Source organism: Malaclemys terrapin, chromosome 8, assembly GCF_027887155.1.
Source record: "Malaclemys terrapin pileata isolate rMalTer1 chromosome 8, rMalTer1.hap1, whole genome shotgun sequence".
Taxonomy (NCBI): Eukaryota; Metazoa; Chordata; order Testudines; family Emydidae; genus Malaclemys; species Malaclemys terrapin.
The window spans coordinates 108,726,816-108,749,836 of NC_071512.1; the positions used below are offsets into that span (position 1 = coordinate 108,726,816).

General features: G+C 69.4%; 2 protein-coding genes and 1 pseudogene across 2 annotated transcripts in view; 2 read left to right on the forward strand and 1 right to left on the reverse strand.

The window, feature by feature from the left end:
- Window positions 1-3,877, forward strand: part of SLC6A9 (solute carrier family 6 member 9) — a 50,584-nt gene extending 46,707 nt beyond the window's left edge. The window contains exons 11-14 of the mRNA XM_054038463.1: window positions 372-471; window positions 1,298-1,398; window positions 2,009-2,179; window positions 3,145-3,877. Coding sequence (XP_053894438.1) covers window positions 372-471; window positions 1,298-1,398; window positions 2,009-2,179; window positions 3,145-3,348 — 576 coding nt within the window. The 3' untranslated portion in view covers window positions 3,349-3,877. The remainder of the gene's footprint in view (window positions 1-371; window positions 472-1,297; window positions 1,399-2,008; window positions 2,180-3,144) is intronic.
- Window positions 3,878-6,163: 2,286 nt separating this feature from the next.
- Window positions 6,164-18,481, reverse strand: CCDC24 (coiled-coil domain containing 24). Its single transcript, XM_054038493.1, has 9 exons — window positions 18,386-18,481; window positions 16,984-17,154; window positions 15,475-15,659; window positions 13,827-13,946; window positions 12,926-13,012; window positions 10,653-10,707; window positions 8,549-8,618; window positions 8,184-8,301; window positions 6,164-7,255 (listed from the first exon to the last, which is right to left on the reverse strand). Exons 1-9 carry the CDS (start codon window positions 18,479-18,481, stop codon window positions 6,841-6,843), a joined length of 1,317 nt encoding a protein of 438 aa, XP_053894468.1. The 3' UTR covers window positions 6,164-6,840.
- Window positions 18,482-19,604: 1,123 nt separating this feature from the next.
- On the forward strand, window positions 19,605-22,274 carry LOC128842473 (von Willebrand factor C domain-containing protein 2-like; annotated as a pseudogene).
- The last annotated feature ends 747 nt before the right edge of the window (window positions 22,275-23,021 follow it).

Genomic DNA, 23,021 nt, shown 5'->3' on the forward strand with positions numbered 1-23,021 from the left:
CACCCTGGCAATTAGCACAGGGTAATTTATCCATTAAACAGTTCAGATACAGGTTACCCCAACCGTCAAAGAGACAATAATACTGTTTCCCTCAAGTATCATCATAACTGTTAATATTCCTTTTTTGATCTTTGAATTAAAGCTATAGCAATAGCCAAGACTTGTTTGCTGACATCACAAGCCCTGAGCACACAGCTCCCCTTCTCTCTCTAACAATGCCGGCTGCATGTCAAAGCTCTGTTCATTTACAAATCTTCCTAACCAGTCTCTCGAGCTGGGCCCTGGGTCAGGCCAGGCTGGGAGTTTCTGGCCCTGTCCCCTGTCAGTGCGCTATGACATCACACTCCTAACGTCACCTCTGCTCTCCCCAGGCTGGCATATACTGGCTCCTGCTGATGGACAATTACGCTGCCAGCTTCTCCCTGGTCATCATCTCCTGCATCATGTGCGTCTCCATCATGTACATCTACGGTACGTTCCCCATCTGCTGGCGCCATGGCAACGGTGGCCCATAGCCTCCGCCCCGCGATCACAGGTGGGGTCCCTGGCCTGTCAGCAGCCAATGGGAGCCCAAAGGATGCAGACACCAGAGCCACCAGGAACAGACTGCGTTCTGATTGGCTGGGCCACAGGCCCAAAGAGCAGCTCTCAGTGCAGTGCCGGACTCCTGGGTTCCATCCCCAGCCCTGGGAGGGGAATGGAGTCTAATGGCACCGGGGAAGGGAGCCCGGACTCCTGGGTTCTATCCCAAGCTAAGAGAGTGGGGTCTAGTGGGTTAGAGAATGGGGGAGGGAGCCAGGATTCCTTGGTTCTGTTCCCACTGGTCCCAGCCGCTCTGTTTTGGTCTATGGGGTGAAGGGCTGAGCTCCCCAACCGGGCTGCTGGCGATGGGCAGGGGGTGCGGTCAGTACTTCATTTATTATGAAAGAGGGGTCGGGGCTCAGGCAATTGTTTTACATTCATAACTGATGTAGTAAGCCCAGAGGTGCCAGGGCTGAGACCTGCCAGGCCCAGAGGTGCCGGGCTCTGAACTGCCAGGCCCAGAGGTGCTGGGCTCTGAACTGCCAGGCCCAGAGGTGCCGGGCTCTGAACTGCCAGGCCCAGAGGTGCCGGGGCTCTGAACTGCCAGGCCCAGAGGTGCCAGGGCTGAGACCTGCCAGGCCCTGGCACAAACTGAGCACTGGGCACGGTTGTTCCACCCCGGTTCCCGGTTTCCCAGGGGAGGGTGTGTGCGTTCGGGGGGTATTGCCCATCCACAGGCCCCCGGGCGCTGAGTGTCCCTGTCTGCCCCCACCAGGGCACCGGAACTACTTCAAGGACATCGAGATGATGCTGGGCTTCCCGCCCCCCCTCTTCTTCCAGATCTGCTGGAGGTTCTTCTCGCCCGCCATCATCTTCGTACGTGCTGCGCCCCTCCTGTGGCAGGGCTGGGCCGGGGGGTGCCAGCCCATGGGGGGTGGGGCAGGGCAAGGGATGTGACAGACTGTGGGGGAGGTGGGTGGAGGGCTGTGCTGGCCCTTGGAGGGGTGGGGGAAAGGCAGGGGGATGCCAGCCTGGGGAGAGGCAGGGAAGAGGGATGTGCCGTGTAGGGGGTGGTGCTGGGAGGCTGGTGGGGGCGGAGGTGATGGGGTGGCAGGGGTGGAAGATGTCAGGCCGTGGGGGAGGGGGTGCTGGGAGGCTGGTGGGGGGCGGAGGTGATGGGGTGGCAGGGGTGAAAGATGTTGGCCATGTGGGGAGGTGATGGGATGCTGGTGGGGGCAGTGATGGGGTGGCAGGGGTGAAAGATGTCAGGCCGTGGAGGGGGGGTGATGGGAGGGCTGGTGGGGATGGCAATGATGCAGCAGGGGTGACGGGATGGCAGGCGCTGGGAGGCTGACAGGGATGTGGGGCTGGTAGGTGTGGGGCCCGTGGGACACAGGGACCTGCTCTGCTCTCCACCCCAGTGCAGGGGCCACGGGCAGGCCTGGGGTCCCTGGCTGAGCCCACACACCCCTTCTGTGCCCCCCAGTTTATCCTGGTGTTCACGGTGATCCAGTACCGGCCCATCGCCTACAACACCTACGTCTACCCCACCTGGGCCATCAGCATCGGGTTCCTCATGGCGCTGTCCTCCGTGCTCTGCATCCCGCTCTACGCCGTCTACAAGCTCTGCCGTGCCGAAGGGGACACGCTGCTCCAGGTGTGTGTGTGTGGGGGGGGGCTGCTCCCCTGCCCCAGCCCCCCCCAACCCCGCTGTGCCCCAGCATCACCATGTGCCTGAGACAGGCTGTCCCCTTGTGCTGCTCTGGCCCGTGGGCCAGAGAGCCAGGCCCTGCTGCTACTGTGGGGCGGGCTCCGGGGCCCTGGCCAGCAAAGCCTGCCCCTCCCCAGACATCTGCTCCCCCGGGCAGGAGCCTGACAGGCCAAGCACTGGGAGTTGGGGCTGGGAGCCGGGACTCCTGGGTTCTCTCCCTGGCTCTGGGAGGGGAGTGGGGTCTGATGGGTTAGAGGAGGGGGGGCTGGGAGCCAGGACTCCTGGGTTCTCTCCCTGGCTCTGGGAGGGGAGTGGGGTCTGATGGGTTAGAGGAGGGGGGCTGGGAGCCAGGACTCCTGGGTTCTCTCTCTGGCTCTGGGAGGGGGGGTGGGGTCTGATGGGTTAGAGGAGGGGGGCTGGGAGCCAGGACTCCTGGGTTCTCTCCCTGGCTCTGGGAGGGGAGTGGGGTCTGATGGGTTAGAGGAGGGGGGCTGGGAGCCAGGACTCCTGGGTTCTCTCTCTGGCTCTGGGAGGGGGGGTGGGGTCTGATGGGTTAGAGGAGGGGGGCTGGGAGCCAGGACTCCTGGGTTCTCTCTCTGGCTCTGGGAGGGGAGTGGGGTCTGATGGGTTAGAGGAGGGGGGCTGGGAGCCAGGACTCCTGGGTTCTGTCTAGGAGGCAGTGGGGTCTAGTGGGTTGGCTTGGACTCCTGCCCTGGAGGTGGCTGGGGGTCCCTGCTGGCCCCTCGGGCCTGGCTGAATGTCTGGCTGCCCCCTGGCTTGGGGGTCACGGAGGGGTCTGAGGTGGAGGCGGGCGCTCGAGGCACCTCGTGTCCTGTTTCTGGGTGGGGGACCTATGGGCACAGGGCCGGTGCCCACGTGGCCGAGCTAACGTCCTTTCTCCCTCTCTCTAGCGTTTGAAAAACGCCACCAAGCCGAGCCAGGACTGGGGCCCGGCGCTGGCTGAGCACCGGGCCGGGCGCTACGCCCCCACCCCCGCCCCCGCGGCCCACCTGGAGGTGCAGCCGCTGAACCCCGAGAAGCCGCGGAGTGAGGACGTGGCCCTCCCGGTGCAAGGCAGCAACGGCTCTGCCCACAGCCAGGACTCCAGACTGTGACCCGGCGCCAGCCCCTGCGCCCCCGACCCGCCCTGCTCGGTGACGCACTGCAGTGCCCCCGGCTGGGGGAGCCCAGGCTGCACCGGGCACCGCCGGGGGCTCCCTGTGTGTGTGTCCTCCCCTCCTCCCCTCCCCACGGTGTGTGTTCCCCCTCGTGTTTACAGTAAGGGCCCCGCAGCCGGGCCCAGCGCACCGCCGGCAGGAGGGGAGTGGCTGCCCAACCCCAGCCCGCCCGCGCGGGGCCCGCTCGGCAGGGGCCGAAGGAGCCGTGGAGGGCGTGTGGACCTTGGGGGAGCAGCTCGGCCCCTGCCCAGCCTGTGACTGGGGTACAGGGAAGCCGGGGCCCAAGTATCCTGGCCTGGGGGCCGTGCCCTGTGAGATGGGGGCTCCCAGCTGCCACATGGGCCAAAGCGGCACAGGGGCCACGAATCAAGCAGGCGGCGCAGATGGGGCTCTGGGAGGAGGGGGCCCAGGAGACCGGCTGCCAGGGCCAGGAGGCGCCGGGCCCCGCTGTGGAGGGGCAGCGAAGGGGCGGGCAGTGGTGGGGGGGGGATGTCAGGTCCTGGGGGGCGGGGGGGGCAGGCAGCAGTGGGGTCAGGCTAGCATGGCCCTTTGCTCTGTCTTCCAGGCCCTCCCCTCCTGGTTAGGCTGAAGCAGGGTGGGGGGCTGCTGCTACCAAGGAGGGAGTTGGTGTCAGGCTGAGACTGGGCAGGGGCAGAGCCCGGGGACAAGTGGCAGTGCCAAGGCCAGGGTTGTGTCTGGGGCAGGCAGGGTCCAACCCACCCGGCAGGACTCCTACCTGTGCCGCAGGCATGGCCCAAGCCATAGGGTGGCACCATCTCCCCGCCAGAGCCCGTCGTGCCCCCCAGCTGGCACCAAGGGTGGAGCACTTAGAAAGGGATGGTAGAGGAGATCCAGGGCGGGGGGGAGGGCCTTTTTCCGGCATGCCTGCCCACACGCACTGCTTCCACCGGCCCACGCACGGCACAGAGCACACTCCTAGGGCACAGCCACACACACGGCACATGCACAGACATGCACGGCCCACACATGCACAGCACACGTGCAGACACGCACACACATACATGGCCCAAGCACATGCATATACACATGCCCATACACCCTCACCCAGCTCTCTCATGCACATTGCCTGGGGGCGCAGGGCCGGACCTGGTCAAGTCCCTGACACGCTGTGAGCAGAGCGTGCCCCCCCATGCTGTATCCCATGGGGGGCTGCAGTTGGGCTTCATAGAATATCAGGGTGGGAAGGGACCTCAGGAGGTTCTAGTCCAACCCCCTGCTCAAAGCAGGGCCAATCCTCAACTAAATCATCCCAGCCAGGGCTTTGTCAAGCCGGGCCTTCAAAACCTTTAAGGAAGGAGATTCCACCACCTCCCTAGGTAACCCATTCCAGTGCTTCACCACCCTCCTAGTGAAATAGTTTTTCCTAATATCCAACCTAAACCTCCCACACTGCAACTTGAGACCATTACTCCTTGTTCTGTCATCTGGTACCACTGAGAACAGTCTAGATCCATCCTCTTTGGAACCCCCTTTCAGGTAGTTGCAGGTTGTTGGCTGGGTCCGTGTGCCAGGTGCCTGTGCCCTCAGCCAGCCGCTGCAGGCCCCAACTGTTAGCCTGTGGCTGGCACGAGCGGGGGGGGAGGAGGGGGTGTCTCCATTTGCTCAGCCCTGCCCTGAGGGGCTTCACAGAGCTAGCAGGACCCACGGCCTTGTCTGCTCCCTGCTGGGGGGGCTGGGCATGGGGCTGGGGGTGGCCCTGCCCCCTCATGGCTCTGCCCCAGGGAGGGGAAGCACTTTATGGCCCGGGGGCTGGGTCCAGACCCTACTGCGAAGGGGATTGCTTGGCCCAGCTGGACTCACCCTGGGCCCCACAGCCCCCATGGTGGTGAGGGGCAGCTGGGGGAGGGGCAGCGCCCCAGCCTGCTGCTAAGTTGCACACGAGGCCCCTGGGGCCGGAAGCACTAAGTCGGGGGGCCTGCCCCCCACAGGCGCTTTCCTCTACATCAGACATGTATTAACGGGGGGGTGCTCCCCAGATCACTGACCGCCACCCCCCCAGGAGGTGCCCACGGCATGGGGCTGGGCTGGCTCAGACAGGCACTGGGCCTCGTCGGGCATGGGGGGGACCGGCTCCCAGCCCGCGTGGTGCCTGGGGGCGTGTTACAAGCCATGGCTCCGTGTGTGTCAGGGGCCAGGGAGCAGCTGGGCCCTGTCCCCGCACCCCGCTTTGGGCCTTGCCCAAGGGGGGGGGCAGGTACACTCCTTTGGGTGCCCCCCACACGCCCACCTGGGCCAGGCATGGCCTCGCCACTCCCATGCCAGGGCACCAAACAGAGCCAAGCCTGACGGGCGGGGCAGGGGGCATGCGGTGCCCTGCGGCTGCTCACGCCACCATTGAAACGAGTTTGGAGGGACGTCCCCACGTTCCCGGGGACAGGGGCCACGGGCAGCGGAGCCGGCCCCACTCCTGCCACCAAGGCAGCAGCTGGGGAATGTGCCAACGGGGGGGGGGGCGGGGCCTGCGGGGCCCTGTCGGCACCTTTCCCTGCCCTGCCCCCCAAGCCGACACGGAGCTGCACTTCTTCCTGCATGGATCCTGTGCCCTGCCCCGTGTGCCAGTGATGCCCACGCTCCTCTTCCCATCTAATCGTTAGCGATACGGTGCTGGGGCCTGGGCCGCGCCGCCCGCGCCAGAGATGCCCCGTGTAGAGTTTTAAAGTCTGATAGATTTTAATGAAATTTATATTCCTGCGTCCGTGTGCCGGCTGCCTTTCTTGGGGGGGGGGGGGCACGCATGAGAGACCCTGGTACCCCGCCCCCACGGCACTGCCCGCCCAGGCCTGGCCCAGTGCAGCCGGGAGATCGACGGGTCCTCAGGCCCCGATCCCAGGCACCAGGCCCTGCCCCACAACTCACTGGCGCTGGGCACAGGCACCCGGCAGGTCCCAGCTCCTAGCCCCATGCCGGGGGGCAGCTGTGTGGGTCCTGCCCAGGGTGGGTGAGGGCAGGGGGCCCCACAGAGAGGGCACGGGGCCAGCCTGGGGGCAGGAGACCCAGCACCAAGGGCCCATCCTCCCCAGAGGCAGGAGCACTGAAGTGCCCAGGCCCCAGGCAGCTTCCCGCCCCCCACTGGCCCCCACTCCCACCTGAGCACTAGGCCAGTGCACCCTGCACAGCTCCCCACGCACCATGGCAGGGGGCAGCCAGGAGGGGGCGCTGCAGGCCTGGCCCAGTGCTCAGCTTAGGAGCTGCCCCCGAGACATGGAGGGGGCTGATACCAGGGGGGCAATGCCCCGGCAGGTGGGGTGCCTCCAGGGCAGAGCAAGGCTGAGCCGGGGACACAGGGACCCAGCAGGGCAGGAGTCAGTGCTGGAGCTGGGGGGAGATGGGGCAGGACCCCCTCCCCGTGCCAGCCTGCCCCGGGCTCCCCTCCCCGTGCCCCAGGGCGGGCGGGCGAGGCTCCCTGCACTAGCTGGGCCCCGGGCAGCCCAGTAGCCTGAGGCGGCGGCCGGAGAGGGGGCGCAGGGGTGGGCGCTGCTCTGGGGGTGGCGAGGGGAGGAAGGCCAGGCTGGGCCCTGGTGCTGCTGGCGGGGGCACCAGGCGGCCGCAGGCTGGGCTTGCAGGAGGGACCCCAGCTCCCCGGGGTGATGGCGTGGCCAGGTCCCGCTGCTCAGCATCGCTGTCCATCTGTCCTTGGCCAGGGGCCCAGCCGGGGGTCGCAGCCCCTCCATGGAGCTCCCCAGCCAGGCCGCCCACACAGCAGATACCCCCGTCGGGGGGCACTCGGCCCAGCGCAGTGCCCGGGGCTCGCGGTGCTGCTTCTCTGCGGCCCAACAGGGACGGAGCGGCTGGTGCCAGGCAGGGGGACACGCTGACGGGGCAGCTGCAGACAGGGAGACGGTGCCATCAGCAGAGCCCGGCCGGGACGTAGCACCGTCCACCCTGCCCCGCCCCACCCCGCCCCACATCCCAACCTGAGACGGACTAAAGCCCTGACACCGCCCCAGCCTGCAGCGATAGCCCGAGAGCCTGCGATAATCCAGCAATGGGCCCCCCTGCCATCAGCACTGCCTACGCCCCTCACTCCGACCCGCTGCCCCCGGGGGTCCCAGCCTGCCCCCTGCAGCCCTCCCGATGCCCCTCACTCCTCCTCGGAACCCTCTGGGGTCCCAGCCTGCTCCCCTCACTCCGACCCGCTGCCCCCGGGGGTCCCAGCCTGCCCCCTGCAGCCCTCCCGGTGCCCCTCACTCCTCCCCGGAACCCTCTGGGGTCCCAGCCTGCTCCCCTCACTCCGACCCGCTGCCCCCGGGGGTCCCAGCCTGCCCCCTGCAGCCCTCCCGGTGCCCCTCACTCCTCCCCGGAACCCTCTGGGGTCCCAGCCTGCTCCTCTCACTCTGACCCGCTGCCCCCCCGGGGGTCCCAGCCTGCCCCCTGCAGCCCTTCCGGTGCCCCTAACTCCAACCCACTGCCCCCGGGGGTCCCAGCCTGCTCCCCTCACTCTGACCCGCTGCCCCCCCGGGGGTCCCAGCCTGCCCCCTCAGCCCTGCCAGTGCCCCTAACTCCAACCCACTGCCCCCTGGGGTCCCTGTAGCCCTGCCGGTGCCCCTAACTCCAACCCACTGCCCCCTGGGGTCCCTGTAGCCCTGCCGGTACCCTGCAATCTGACCAACAGCCCAGCCCACCCCATCCCTGGGGCCCCCTCTCTGCCCCACACGCACAGCCCTGCCGGTGCCCCTCAGTCCCAAGCCTGAGGTGCTTGTATTTGCTGGTACGCAGGGGTCCCCCTGGGCAATTTCCTCAAAGGGGGTTACCTGGGCTGTCGGGGGGCTGCAGGCTCAGGGCGCTGGACCCCCTGGGAGAGGCCAGGCCTGGGGTCCAACTGGCCCAGCTGCAGGTCCCGCTCCATGGCTCGTCTCTGCTCCTGCAGCTCTGCACGGAAGGGAAGCGCTGGTGAGAGGCAGAGTGAGCTCACCTCCCTCAGTGCCACCGGCTCAGCCTGCTCCTGGCTGCCCTGCACTACTGGCATTGTCCCTGTGTGGCTGTTAAACACCCCCGCACCCCTCCCCAGAGCCAGCTGCATCTCCGTGCTGGGGACGTGGCGGGGAGGCTGGGCCGGGGCACTGGCTGTGTGCTCCCCGTACGGGCCCTCCCGGGAGAGGTCGGGCAGGTCCCTTACCAGCCATCGTTGGCTCCTGCGCCGGCTGCACTGGCCCAGTGGCGGCCCGGTGTTCCTCCTCCAGGCAGCGCTGGGGAGAGGGAGAGAGAGTCAGAGCTCGGCCTGCCCCATTGCCCTTGGGTGGGGGGGGCATGTTTGTTATTGTAGGGTCTCTCAGAGCAGGGTGGGGCCCCTCCCACCCCCACCGATGGACACCCACCCCGGGAGGGCCTGCAACAGCCGCCCCTGCACTGAGTGCATCCAGGGGCTGGACTGTCCCGCGGGGGCTGGTGCTGGTCCCTCACCATAGCACTGCCCGGAAAAGGCCCCGTGAAATATTTCACCAGCGCACGCTGCACTGGGAAACCCAGAACCCAACCAGGCAGCGGCTGAGGCCGCCGGCCCCCAGCAGAGGGCGCTGCCGCTTCACTTGGCCACAAATCCCTCCCCAGCACAGAGCCACAGAACCCAGGAGTCCTGGCTCACAGCCTCCCCCCACTCCACTTCTACCCAGTAGCCCACGCTACCCCCCCCCAACCCCTCCTGCACGGACTGCTCTGAGAGCTGCTGTTAGGGAGGGCTGCCCGGGACTGGGCCACCCCCTGTGCTGATCCAGGCACCTGGGGATCTCCCAGCCCCTGCCCATTACAGCTCTCGCAGTGCCCGGGGCCACAGCTGTGCTCTGCGGGGCTGGCAGGACCAGGCAGGCCCTGGGTCCGGGCCTGCGGAGATCTGCAAGAAGCTGCCCCCTCTCTCAGCGCAGCCAGTGCAAAGGCCCCAGAGACCCCCCACCTCCCGACATCTCAGCTCAGCCCACGCCCCAGCCACTCCGGGGGGCAGCGACGGCAGGTGCCCACCACTGCACCTTCAGGGACCCCACGAGAGCCCCCCCCCCCCCCAGTCCGGGGCAATCCAACAGCACCACCCAGGTGCCACCCACGGCCGAAAGGTACCAGCCGAGCTCCCGCAGGACATGCTGGGGCTCGGTGCCCTGCGGTGCCAGCACAGGAACCCCCCCCCTGTGGGCAGCACGGACCCTTCCCCTCACTGCCCCAGGCTGGCGGGAGCCTGCCCTGCTCCGGGAGGTGCTGGGAGCTGGACCCACCCACCCTGCCCGCTGCCCTGGAGCGTCTCTCCAGCTCCCGCCTGCAGCCAGGAGGGGATGGGAGTTGGCCAAGGCCTGGGCCTGGCCCTCAGCCAGGCTGGGAGGAGTCACCGACCCACAGCAGCACCTTCCAGCTTTTGGGAGCAGTGCCTGTGGGCAGCCGGGCCCCTCGGGGCCACTCGCCCGGCCCGGCCACATCAGTAGCTGTGTGCACAGGACCCTCCAAGAGCAACGGGCCCTGATGAGTGACCCACGCTCCCTGCCCAATGCCCATGGGAGAAGAGCGGCACACCCAGGAAGGGCTGTGAGCCAGGGCCTGCCCAAGGCAGCCTTGGCACGGGCAACTGGAGAGGCCTGGAAAGGCCACGATCCCCCCGGCTCCTGCCAGGGGGCCCCTTGTTCTAACAGAGGAAACCTGCGGGACCTCACAGCCAGCGCCCCACAGAGGAGAGGAGAGGAGCTGCCAAGGGCAGGGCTGAGGCGTCTGGGCCGAGGGCCCGGCCCGGGGCCTGGCTCCTGACCCTTAGAATGGGGCCACTCCCCCTTCCCCCACAGGGCTCCCTTGGACCCTGATCCCACAGCTCAGTGCCAGGCACGGCGCCTGCCAGCAGCCCTCCCCCTGCACACACCAGCCCTGGGGGCAGGGCAAGTCCATCCCTGCAGTGCCCAACAGGCTGCCCCGGTGGGGGCCCCGGCCTGGTGAGGTGCGCAGGGTGGCTCGGGGCGGGGCGACTCTCTGCTCCTAGAAAAACAACAAGGAGTCTGGTGGCACCTTAAAGACTAACAGACTTATTTGGGCATAAGCTTTTGTGAGTAAAAACCCCACTTCTTCACATGCAGTTTGGTTTTTACCCACGAAAGCTTATGCCCAAATAAATCTGTTAGTCTTTAAGGTGCCACCAGACTCCTTGTTGTTTTTGTAGATACAGACTAACATGGCTACCCTGATACTCTCTGCTCCTAGGCAGCCCGGGGCGGGGCCGGTGCCCCCTGCTGATCCCGCCATCCCAGGGGTCCTACCTGGAGGTGGTAGATGTGTCTCTCCAGGGCCCGGCACTCCTCCTCCAGCAGGGCCCTGCAGAAGAGACAGGTGGGTTAGGCGGGTGTGATGACAGAGAAGGGACTGGGGAGTGTTAACCTGGGAATGGGGCCTGGGAGTTTTACTAGTTTACTCTCTTCTGCTAACACAGGACGTGCCTCAGTTTCCCTGGGGTGCTGCACCAGTACGAGATGGGGATGGGAAATAAGGGGGTGACGTCACTGAGGGATGATACCTAAGCATGTAATGATGGCAGCTGTCCTGTGTAACCTGAGCCCAGGTGGGGGTTGGGGCCAGGTGACACCTTCTGCCCAGGAAACTGGACAAAGGCTGGAGGTGTGGCTGGGGGAGGGAGCAGGAAGGGGTTTCAGTTTGAGCTGGCTAGGGAGATGGGGGGGGAGGGCAGAACCTGGGTCTGGGCTCCCCACCCCCCAAGATGGACCTGACTGAGGGGTCCTGTTTTCTGTACCTACAAGCCCTGCTTTGACTGTGTTCCGTTGTGTTACTGGCTGGCTAAGAGTCCCGGGGAAGCGCAGGAAGTGGGGGGTGCAGGGCCCTGACACCCCCTCACTCCGTGACACCGGGAATGAGGAGGGCCGGGACAAGGGTCAACGGCTGCTCTAAGCAGCTCCCTGCTACGTCCTGGGGTCCCCTGGGCACAACCCCGGCATTCGGTCGGGCACGTGCCCCCTGGCAGTGGGACCTTGTCTCACCAGATGCCAGAGTTAACCCGCCTCCCAGGGACCCCCCAGCCCTGGAGCTGTGGGGGGCACCGAGGCGGGCCCTGCCCCTAGGCGCTGGCTGCCCAAGAGCTGGGCGGTCAGGAAGGGTCAGGAGAGCGGACAGAGGACCAACCTGCCGGGGTGGGAGCCCATGTCTGGAGGAGGGGCTGGGCACTAGGGGGGCGCCTGGAGGCTGGGTACAGGTAACCCCCAGTGCCCACGGCCTCCCTGACCCGGACGCTGGGGACAGCACAGAGCAGGGAAGGAATGCACCCCAAAGGGCTAGCGGCAGAGCCAGGGACGGAGCCCGGCACCCCAGCCCTGGGCAGGGCCAGGAGCAGCGCAGTGGGGTGGGGAGGCGCCCCTGGGATGGCAGGATCAGCAGGGCGCACCGGCCCCGCCCCAGGCTGCCTGGGAGCAGGAAGACTCCCCCTGCGCATGTCCCCTGGTCGCGCCAGGCCGCGGCCCCCACCCAGGCAGCCTGCTGGGCCCTGCAGGGGTGGAATGGCCACTGCCCCCAAGTGCCCCTCCCCTCCAGGAGGCCTGGCTGCCCCCCAGCTGGCAGCACGCAGGGGCCAGGCAGCGAGGGGGCAGGGCAGCCGTGACAGACCACAGGACCACCTGCTTCCCCTCTGGCCCTCATTCCCCACAATCCGCCCTTTGTTCTCCCCAGGCCGTGGGCCCCAGGCCCGGCCGCCAGGCTCTGCCACGGGACGCAGCACCAGCCCCGCCAGGGAAGGAGGCAGGGGGTGCTGGGGCATGCCCCCCCCCCGCCGCACTGATATTCCCCTGCCAAGGTCCCACCTCCAGCACCTCCCCCACAAGGGGCTGCTCCCCGGGGAGGGTCGAGATATCGACATGCCAACGCCAGGGAAACAACCCGTTACCCAGTGGGGAGCCAGACTCACCCCCAGCTCTGCGGTGCCCCTAAGTCCCGACCCGCAGCCCCCTGCTAGCCCAGCCCTGGACTCCCCCAGCCCTGCCAGTGCCCCTCACTCCCGACCCGCAGCCCCCTGCTAGCCCAGCCCTGCCCCCCACAGCTCTGCAGTGCTCCTCACTCCTGACCCTCAGCCCCTGCTAGCCCAGCCCTGGGCTCCCCCCTTCCCCAGCTCTTCCAGTGCCCCTCACTCCCGACCCGCAGCCCCCTGCTAGCCCAGCCCTGCCCCCCACAGCTCTGCAGTGCTCCTCACTCCTGACCCTCAGCCAGGGCGTCAGCACTCGGCTCTTGGCTGGAGCCTGCTGCAGGGCAGGGCGCAGCCATGGGGCGAGGCTGGGAGGCTTCGTGGTGCAGAGCCCAGAGTGAGCCCACAGCAGCGCTGGGCTGGAAGGGCAGAGCTGAGGCACCGGGGGCATCGCTCTGAGCCCTGGCACGGCCCCCTGCTCCAGCCCACCCCTCCCCGGGCCCCACTCAGGCGTTCACTCCAGTCCCCCTCTGCTCCCAGGCGCAGTCGCTGGGCCTCTCCCTGGTTCCCCGCAGGCAGCTCTGGGCCGTGGTGGGGCGGACGGTCTCTGCCAGCTCCTGGCTCACCTACCGGAGATGGGCCCGTGCCTGGTGGATGCGGGAGATGCTCAGCTTGTCCTTGAGGGGCTCCAGGCGGTGGACGAGGCCGGGGCCTGGGCTGGGGCAGAGCACAGACAGAGTTTGCCAGGGAACCATGTCGGGGGGCCCTTTCCCAGAACTGTTAGGGGGGTAGGGAGCAGCACCTCTCGTGGGGGCAGGGCTGGCAGCTCTGGCTCGTCCCCCCGAACTGGGGCAGGGGCATTCCACGCGCTCACAGACCCAGGCCCTGGGCTGGGCCCCACAGCCAGCCCCTAGGAACCCCGCAGAGAGAGGCTCAGCCCTGGTGCAGGGCTTGGGGGCAGAGTCGCTGGCAGAGAGGGGTGGGAGGACGGGAAGGGGATAGCAGGACTTTGAGTCCCTGGGGAGGTGTCAGGGGCAGTTTGGGGCGGGAGATGTGCACACGTTCCCACTGTAACCAGAGCAGCAGGAGCTGGGGGTTCAGAAGGAACCAGTTTGCAGCGGCCTGTCATCATTAGGTTCCAGAGTTACCAGACAGTGGAGACGACTGGGGCGGAGCACTCGGGCGGGTGGCATCGTTGTGGTGCCCAGCTCCAGGAGAGCTCCAATGCAGGAGCCAGGGTCTGGCCTACACAGCGCTGGACCCACGCTGCCTGCACCACCCGTCCTCCGGCCACTCCCCCATGCCCCCGGAGCGCCCTGCTGCTGACCCACAGGAGGGAGGGCTTCCCGGGGGGGCGTCAGTTCGTGGGTGGCCCAGTTCCCATCTGTCCAGTGGAGACGAGCCCAGCCCTGCTCCCAGGGCGGAGGGTGACTGAGGGGCCCAGACACCACGGGATGGGGGCCAGCTAGGTAGACCATCTGTCCAGCTGAGGGGCAGACGCAGCGCTCGCTGTGCCTGGGCACAGACCCACCTGGTGCTGGTGCTCCCAGACAGGGACCCGTCCTGTCCTGCACGCTCCCCTCCAGCGTGCGGCCCCAGGGCAAAGCTGACCACATGGGGGCTGTACTTAGCGATGGCCCCAGCTGTGTCTCTGTGGTGAGGAGGAGACGTGGCGTGAGCCCCCTGCCCTGGGTTGGGCCCTGGGGGGCTGGGCTGGGGAGCCTGGACCAGCCAGGAGCCATGGCTGGGCAGCCCATGGGGGGGGGGGGCAGGTGGGCAGGAAGGGCTGGCATTAGGGTTGCCCCCGAGCAGGGAGCCCAGGCTCCGGCCAGACATCGCCCGGGGCAGAGCGCCCAGCACTATTCATGCTGGGCACCGTCCCAGCCTGGGGCTGTCGGGATCCAGGGGCACTGGCAGAGCCGGGGGAGGACAAAGCGCGCCCCGGCACAGGGAGCCAGCGGCAATGGAAAGGACCTGGCGCCCTGCTGCCTGGTGGGATCTTCAGTGCCCAGCCCGTCCCAGGGCATCTCCCCACTCTGCCCCGGCCCCCTCTAGCTGTGGGTGCCCCGCACGGGACCCCTCACGCCTGGCCCAAGCAAAGTCTCCGGCGCTGCCGGGGGACTGGACCGCCCCTGGTGCTGCACCTGGCTAATGTCCGGCTCCCAGAGCCCTGTGAAGTGCTGCCCACAGCACAGCTGGCCCAGAGAGCGGCTCCGCCGGGCAGCTGCTGCGTCAGCTGTTCTGCAATCCCAGCCCCAGGCAGGGAGAGGGGCTCAGCCAGCCGCGAGCGCAGCCATGCAGACAGGCACTGCACCCCCCGGCACTGCCAGGCAGCCAGGAATTCCAGCTGGGGGCGGGGGCCTCGTGCGTGGGTCCTCGGCTCCCCACACCCAGCAGGGCCCTTCCAGCAGCACCGACCCCTACAGCACAGCAGGGGCAGCGCAAGGGTGCCCCCCACATCGACTGGGGCATGCAGGTCCCTGTAGCTGGGCAGTGATCAGGAAGGGCTGGTGGCCCTGGGGAGGCTGGAGTGAGGTGACGGGGCTCCATTGCTGGGTACTGAGCAGAGACAGTTCCCCCCCCACCCCGCACTGCGGGAGTCTGACAAAGGGGGAATTGTCTGTAGTATTTTCATGAAGCGTCTGTGCGCCTCAGTTTCCCCTCTATTGTCAGCGTTACCGGGGCGGGGAGGGGGACAGGCAGACTGGAGATAGGGATGGCGCAGCTGGCGGAGCCAGGATGGGCCATGAAAAAGGACTGGGGGGGGCCCAAGGGAGCTGGATTCCCCACCTCTCGGCAGGGAAGCTGAGCCCAGAACAAAGGACTGGTGGGGGAGGCTGAGGAAGGAGGCGGGGCACCTGGGGGTCAGACAGACACAGGGCGGCTGACCAATAAACCCACCTGGCTTGGCCCCGCTGCAGGCGCTAGGGGTGCGTTTGTCCCTGCGCCGGGCACCAGGCTCCCCCAGGGGCGTCTCGGGGCACGCGCCAGGCGCTGCTCACGGTTCCGGAGCAGGAGGGGGCCCAGAGCTGTCTCGGAGGCGGTGGTGCTGGCCCTGGAGGCAGAACGGGGTCCCCTGGGGGTCTGGCGCACTGAAGGTTCCTCCCAGACACTGTTCCCAAGCGGGGGGCAGGGCACGATCCTGGGGGTTCGTGGCAGGACCCCCCCAGCCCAGGTACCTGCCCTCCTGGGACGCCTTCTGCTGGAGGCTGAGCAGCAGCAGCCGGAGCTCGCGTCTCACCAGCTCCTTGAGGTGTGGGGGGGCCGTCAGGAGAGCCCAGCCCCCGGCCCCCCGCGGGGGGCACTGATCCAGCCCGGTGCAGGCCAAGCGCTCCTCCCGCCACAGCTCCACCAGGGTCTCCACCTAGACAGCATGGGGCAGGAGAGGCGTTACCTGGGAACGCAGCCCCGAGCCCCACCCCCAGCCCCCTGGCATCGCACCGGGTCTGGCCCCATGGCGCAAGGGGGACTCTGCATGGAGGGGGAGGGGCAGGGATGAGGACACCCCTCCCACATGCACCCCACACACACAGGCAGACACCCCCCATCCCGTCCCCAGGCAGGAGCCCGCAGCAACATCCGCCCCAGGGCACCGTGACTCCACAGCCGGCAGCACTCGGGCTCCCGAAAAGGCCTGAAGCTGCTGCCCCCCGCCCTGCCCCCCAGCATCCCGCAGCCTGAGCGAGGAGCGTGACGAGCGAGCCAGGCCTCACGGGGCAGTCCCAGAGCGGGGGGGAAGGGTCAGGGGGCCCCCTCGCTTCCCGATGGGGGGCGGGGTGGATCCAGACATGCATCATTCCCCTGGGGGAGGGGAGGGGCGGCCCCCCAGTTCTGAGGCCGTTGCCGTGTAGAAATGAGGGCAGGTCGCGGGGGGCAGGGGGGAGCGGGAAGGGCTGTTTATGGGCCCGCAGAGAAGCACGTGAAAGGAGCCGGGCTGCAGCTGTGGCGTTGCCCCAGGGCATCACAGCTCCGGCCCAGGGGCCTGAACGAGGGTGAAGGAGACACACACCCTGGGGGGGATTACATGGAACCCCTTCACCCAGGGCCCCGCCTGGGGCAGCAAGCGCAGAAGGGCGGGGGCCCTTGGGTGTGTGCCAGGCGCTGGGTGTGCTGGCAGCATCCTGGCGGGGGTCCGGAGGGGAGCACAGAGTGAAGGCTGACAGTCGCTTACACCCCACGTTCCCTGAGTGCGGGGGTTTCTGTTCGGGGCTGGACTCTCCCCGCAGGAGGGGAAGCATGACGCTTCTCCCCACCCAGCTCACCAGACAACAGCTGAGCCCAGCCCTTGGCATGGGACGAGGCCCCTCTGCAGGGGATCGGGGGGAGGGGGGACCCACATCTGCAGAGGCCGGTAGCAGCGCCAGCGAAGGGCCAAGCCTGGCCCAGGAGGCTGCAGGAGAGCCCGGGCGTGGCTCTCCGATGGGCAGGTCCTACTCCCCCCACACCTGGCAGGGTTGGCCAGCCCAGCCCGTTCAATGCCAGGATCCTGCCTCGCCCCACAAGGCCCCCTTGCCCCACTGGGCCCCCCCCCAGCAGGGGAGCTGCCTGCACCCAGCCGGGAGGGGCGCTGGGCTGGCTCTGGGCGGCTAAACCCCAAGGGGAATGAACTGCTCCTGTGGGACGAGGGCACCGCCCTGGGCGGGGGGCAGCGGGGGGCCGGACCCAGGGCTGGCTGGGGGGGGCCTCACCTCCGCGTGCAGCTCCAAGCTGCGCTCCACCACGTCCGCCCCCACGATGCTCTTCACCTCGGGCTTCTCGCCGGGCACCACCTGCTCCTCCACCAGCCTCCAGAGCGAGGGCAGCGGCTGCCAGGGCTCCCCGGGGCCGCCGGGGGGCAGGGAACATGAGGGCAGCGCCCACTGCGGGGGAGGGGAGAGGGGGGTCAGGCTTGGCTCAGCGCAGGCAGGCCCCTGTTCTTCGGCTGAGCCCCACACCCTGCCCCCACCCCACTGCCCCACACCCCTGTCTGCCCCCCACCCCATCTGCCCCCCCCACTACCTCCCACCCCGTCTGCCTGTCCCACAGCCCCAAACCCCATCTGCCGCCCCCACTACCCCCCACCCCGTCTACCCCCCACTGCCCCCCACCCCATCTGCCCCCCCCACTGCCCCACACCCCATCTGCCACACCACAGCCCCAAACCCCCATCTACCCCCCACCGCCCCACACCCTGTCTGCTCCCACCCCATCTGCCCCCCCACTACCCTCCCACCCCGTTCTGCCGTCCCACAGCCCCAAACCCCATCTACCCCCCACTGCCCCCCACCCCGTCTGGCCCCCACAGCCCCAAACCCCATCTACCCCCACCGCATCTGCCCCCCCCACTACCTCCCACCCCGTCTGCTGTCCCACAGCCCCAAACCCCATCTGCCGCCCCACTACCCCCCACCCCGTCTACCCCCCACTGCCCCCCACCCCATCTGCCCCCCCCCACTGCCCCACACCCCATCTGCCACACCACAGCCCCAAACCCCATCTACCCCCCACCGCCCCACACCCTGTCTGCTCCCACCCCATCTGCCCCCCCACTACCTCCCCACCCCGTCTGCCGTCCCACAGCCCCAAACCCCATCTACCCCCCACTGCCCCCCACCCCGTCTGGCCCCCACAGCCCCAAACCCCATCTACCCCCACCGCATCTGCCCCCCCCCACTACCTCCCACCACCGTCTGCTGTCCCACAGCCCCAAACCCCATCTGCCGCCCCCACTACCCCCCCACCCCGTCTACCCCCCCACTGCCCCCCACCCCATCTGCCCCCCCCACTGCCCCACACCCCGTCTGCCACACCACAGCCCCAAACCCCATCTACCCCCCCACCGCCCCACACCCTGTCTGCTCCCACCCCCATCTGCCCCCCCACTACCTCCCACCCACGTCTGCCGTCCCACAGCCCCAAACCCCATCTACCCCCCCACTGCCCCCCACCCCATCTGCCGCCCCATCTACACCCACTGACCCCAAGCCTCCCTCTACCCCTCCACTGCCCCAGACCCCGTCCCATTTACCCCACATCCCCAACCCCACCTATCCCCTGACCCCCCACATCACATCCACCCCGCCCCATGGAGCCCCCCCGGCCCTGCCCCACCGAACCCGCAGCCCCGGGAGGGGGGTAGCTCCGCCCCTTCCAGCCCGACGCTCCTCGCCCCCCCCCCGTTAACCAGGATAAACTCCCCGTTTCCATAGAGACGCCCCCGCCCCCTCCCACCAGCTCGGCCCCTTAAAGGGGAAGAGACCAAAAGGTGCCCGTGCCCCCCCCCGCGAAGGGGAGGGGTGCGGTGGGGAGAGCAGGGGCGGGGCGGGGTCCCAGCGGGACACGCGCTGCAGCGTGGGAGGGGGCGCAGGGAGCGGGAGCGGAGCGGGGGCTGGGCGAGGGGGGCGCGGGGGGGCACAGAGGGCGGAGCTGCAGCAGGGGGCGGGGCTGGGGCGGGAGCTAGGGGAGGGAGCACAGGGGGCGGGGCTCGCAGCGGGGAAGGGGGGCGAGGGGAGTACAGGAGGCGGGGCTAGAGGAGGGGGGTACCGGGGGCGGGGCTCGCAGCGGGGCAGCGGGCGGGGCTAGGGGAGGGGGCGCAGGGGGCGAGGCTCGGGGCACAGGGGGGCGGGGGCTCGCAGTGCGGGAGGGGCGGTGCGGGGGTGCAGGGGGCGCTGCGGGCGGGGCTAGGGGAGGGGGGCACAGGGGGCGGGGCTCGCAGTGGGGGGAGGGGCGCGGGGCGGGGGGGCGCAGCGGGCGGGGCTAGGGGAGGGGGCGCGGGGGGCGAGGCTCGGGGCTCGCAGTGCGGGAGGGGCTAGGGGAGGGGGCGCAGGGGGCGAGGCTCGGGGCACAGGGGGCGGGGCTCGCAGTGGGGGAGGGGCGCGGGTGGGGGGTGCAGGGGGCGCAGCGGGCGGGTGGGAGCTCGCCCGGCCCGGCGGGACTCGCGGCGCGGGGAGTACAGGAGGCGGGGCTAGAGGTGGGGGAGGGGCGGGGGTGCAGGGGGCGGGGCTAGGGGAGGGGGCGCAGGGGGGCGAGGCTCGGGGCACAGGGGGCGCGGGTGGGGGGTGCAGGGGGCGCAGCGGGCGGGTGGGAGCTCGCCCGGCCCGGCGGGACTCGCGGCGCGGGGAGTACAGGAGGCGGGGCTAGAGGTGGGGGAGGGGCGGGGGTGCAGGGGGCGGGGCTAGGGGAGGGGGCGCAGGGGGCGAGAGGCTCGGGGCACAGGGGGCGCGGGTGGGGGGGTGCAGGGGGCGCAGCGGGCGGGTGGGAGCTCGCCCGGCCCGGCGGGACTCGCAGCGCGGAGAGCGGGGCGCTGCCCGGCGGAGCGGCCCCTGGAGCCATGCGGCCCCTGCTGCTGCTGCTGCTGGCGGCGGCGCTGCCGGGCGAGGGGGAGGTGGCGGCGGCGGCGGGCCCGGCGGCGCCCTGCGAGGCGGGGCGGCCGGCGCTACTCGGCTGGGCGAGCGGTTCGTGCCGCCGGGCGAGCCCTGCAGCCGCTGCGAGTGCACGGCCCGGGGTCCCGCCTGCGCCCGCGCCCCCTGCCCGGCCCTGCCGCCCGCCTGCATCCACGTGAGCCGCTACCCGGCCGCCTGCTGCCCCCCGCTGCGAGCGCGTCGGCTGCGAGCACCGCGGCCGCGTCTACGGGCTGGGCCAGCGCTTCCAGGTGCGCCCCGGCCGGCACCAGCGGAGCTGCCCGGGGGTGGATGCTGGGCACCGGGAGTGGGCACTGAGCGGGATGGGGGGTGGATGCTGGGCACTGGGGGGTGGATGCTGGGCACCGGGAGTGGGCACTGAGCGGGATGGGGGGTGGATGCTGGGCACTGGGGGGTGGATGCTGGGCACCGGGAGTGGGCACTGAGCGGGATGGGGGTGGATGCTGGGCACTGGGGGGTGGATGCTGGGCACCGGGGGTGGGCACTGAGCGGGATGGGGGGTGGATGCTGGGCACTGGGGGTCGGCACTGAGCAGGGTGGGGGGTGGATGCTGGGCACCGGGAGTGGGCACTGAGCGGGGGGCAGGGCTGGTTGGGGGGCACTGAGGGGGCAGGACGGGATGGGGCTGGGTGCAGGGCTGGCCAGTGTTGGGCTGCTTGGGAGGTGGCAGTGGGTGGGTGTCAGGCATCAGGGTGGGGATGGGCACTGGGCAGGGGGATTTGCTGCAGTCAGGGGCCAGGGTCTGCAGGCTTGTGCCATTGCCAAGGGGCTGGTGAAAAGGCACCAGGGGCAGCGCCAGAGCACGACCTGGGTCAGTGAAAGGGCTGGTGGGTTCAGCTGAGAGCCAGGACTCCTCTGGGTTCTGTTCTGGGCTCGCGGGTTGGGGGGGATCCGGTGGGGGGAGCAGGGGAGCTGGGTCCAGCTGTCTGTGCCTGGGTCCCCATCCCAGAGCCGACGGTGCGAAGCGCCGGGGCTGGCGGAGCGGCACTGATGTGACTGTGCAGGGGATTATAGCGGAGCTGAGTCAGTCGGATCCCCGTCCCTGGGGCACTGGCGGGGCCTGGCCGAGGGCCCAACCCTGCTCTGGCCTGTCGCGAGCAAGGGGAGGCAGGACCCCGCTGGCCTGCTCCTGCCAGGGGGATCCTTGGGCTGGCCAGAGCCAGGGAGGGGTTGGCATCCAGGTGTCCCCAGGTGCCTATGGCCAGTGCCCATCTCCTCCAGGCTCAGCGTGCCCCGGGGCATGGCCCCTCCTGCTGCCACGTTTCCGCTGCCGCCCAGATGTGCCACGGGGCACGTCCGAAACAGCCTGGCCTGGGAGTCAGAGCAGCCCCAGCCACCACCTCAGTTCTGGGCCCAGCGGGCTCTGACTACAGGGGTGCTGGAGCCAGGGTGCTGCCCGGGCTCTGGAGGCATGGAGAATGGGGAACAGAGACTTCCCCTGGAGCAGGCACCGGTTCTCATTCAGCCCCAGGGTGGGGGAACTGGCTGCTCATGGTGTCGTTCCTATCTTGGGCTCCCACCTCCCCTTGTGGGATCGCTGCCCGGCCCAGGCCATCACCCCTCCGCGGGTGGGTGCCCCCCGTGTCAAAGCCTGTCCCTGGGCCTGGCAGTGAGGACAGGGGCCTGACTGCTGCTCGAGCATTGGCACAGGAGGGACCAGGGATCCCAGAGCACATGTGGGTTTGTGCCCCCTCGGCTGGGCCACCCGGCTGGGAACAGGACTGGCAGATTTCAGAGCGGGACCAAGGGGGGCACTGAGGGTGTTGGAAGCCGGGCACATGGGGGGGCAGCCCTGTACCCCCAGCGAGGGAGTGGGGAAGATGCCCCCTGGGGCCGGCCCACCTCTGACCCACGGCCCCTTGTCCCCAGCCCTCGGAGTGTGAGCAGTGCACCTGTGACCCGGACGGCATCGCTCGCTGCCTGGTGGCCGACTGCGCCCCCCCACCCTGCGTCAACGCCGTCTACGAGACGGGCCAGTGCTGCCCCACGTGCCAGGACGGTGAGCATGGGGGAGGGGCTTTGGCTTGGGAGAAGGGGATGCGACGGCCCTGGGGCGGGGGCATTTGCAGCCCCCCCAGAGGCAGGGAGTGGTGCAGTCACTGTGGGACCCTGGGCAAGGGTGGGGGAGGGGAGAGGTGCTCAGCTGTGGGGCAGAGAATGAGAGGGGAGGGGAAGGCAAAGCCTGAAGTTTGGGGAATGGCCCTGGGTGGGGTGGGGTGGGGCTGGACAGGGCCCCTGGGGGCACCAGGCTCTGCACTGCTGGGGGAGGCTGGCTGGAGGCTCCCATGGCAGGCGGTACCAGGAGCCGCCCGGCCATGCCCATTGCTGACCGGAGCCCCGCACCCCCCCCAGGTCCCAACTGCTACGCGGACAGGAGCCGGACTCGCATCATCCCCGCCGGAGAGACTGTCTGGGTGGAGCCCTGCACCCGGTGTCACTGCCACGACGGCCAGGACACAGGCTACTGGGAAGGCAACCGGGTGGCCAAGTGCGAACTGCTCCGTAACTGCCGCCCGCTGGACCGGCCCAACTCCTGAGCGCCCCCCCTCCGGCTGGCTGCAGAGCCCCCCCCCCCTCCCTCCAACCCCCTCCCCCCCCTCCGGCTGGCCGCAGAGCCCCCCACCCCTCCCTCCAACCCCCTCCCCCACCTCCGGCTGGCCGCAGAGCCCCCCACCCCTCCCTCCAACCCCCTCCCCCACCTCCGGCTGGCCGCAGAGCCCCCCCACCCCTCCCTCCAACCCCCTCCCCCACCTCCGGCTGGCCGCAGAGCCCCCACCCCTCCCTCCAACCCCCTCCCCCCCCTCCGGCTGGCCGCAGAGCCCCCACCTCTCCCTCCAACCCCCTCCCCCCCCTCCGGCTGGCCACAGAGCCCCTCTCCCACCTCCTGCTGGGCCGCAGAGCCCCCCCACCGGGCTGCAGAGCCCTCCCCCCAACCCCCTCCCCCACCTTCCACTGAGCCCCTCCCCAACCCCCTCCCCCATCTCCTGCAGAGCTCTGCCCCCTCCCCTTCCCCACCCCCTGCTGGGCCGCAGAGCCTCCCCCCAACCCCCTCTCCCACCTTCCACTGAGCCCCGCCCCAACCCCCTCCCCCATCTCCTGCAGAGCTCTGCCCCCTCCCCTTCCCCACCCCCTGCTGGGCCGCAGAGCCTCCCCCCAACCCCCTCTCCCACCTTCCACTGAGCCCCGCCCCAACCCCCTCCCCCATCTGCTGGGCTGCAGAGCTCCGCCCCCTCCCCTTCCCCACCCCCTGCTGGGCCGCAGAGCCCCTCTCCCAACCCCATCGCCCACCTCCGGCTGGGCCGCAGAGCCCCTCTCCCAACCCCCTC

Bases quoted from the DNA above. Each gene is read 5' to 3' on its own strand.
- CCDC24 (XM_054038493.1), bottom strand. From the start codon at position 18,481: ATGGAAACGGGGAGTTTATCCTGGTTAACGGGGGGGGGGCGAGGAGCG. The intron at 15,660-16,983 runs GTGAGGCCCCCC...CATGCTGTCTAG, and splicing joins GCTTGGAGCTGCACGCGGAG to GTGGAGACCCTGGTGGAGCT. The intron at 10,708-12,925 runs GTAGGTGAGCCA...TCTCTTCTGCAG, and splicing joins CAGGCACGGGCCCATCTCCG to GGCCCTGCTGGAGGAGGAGT.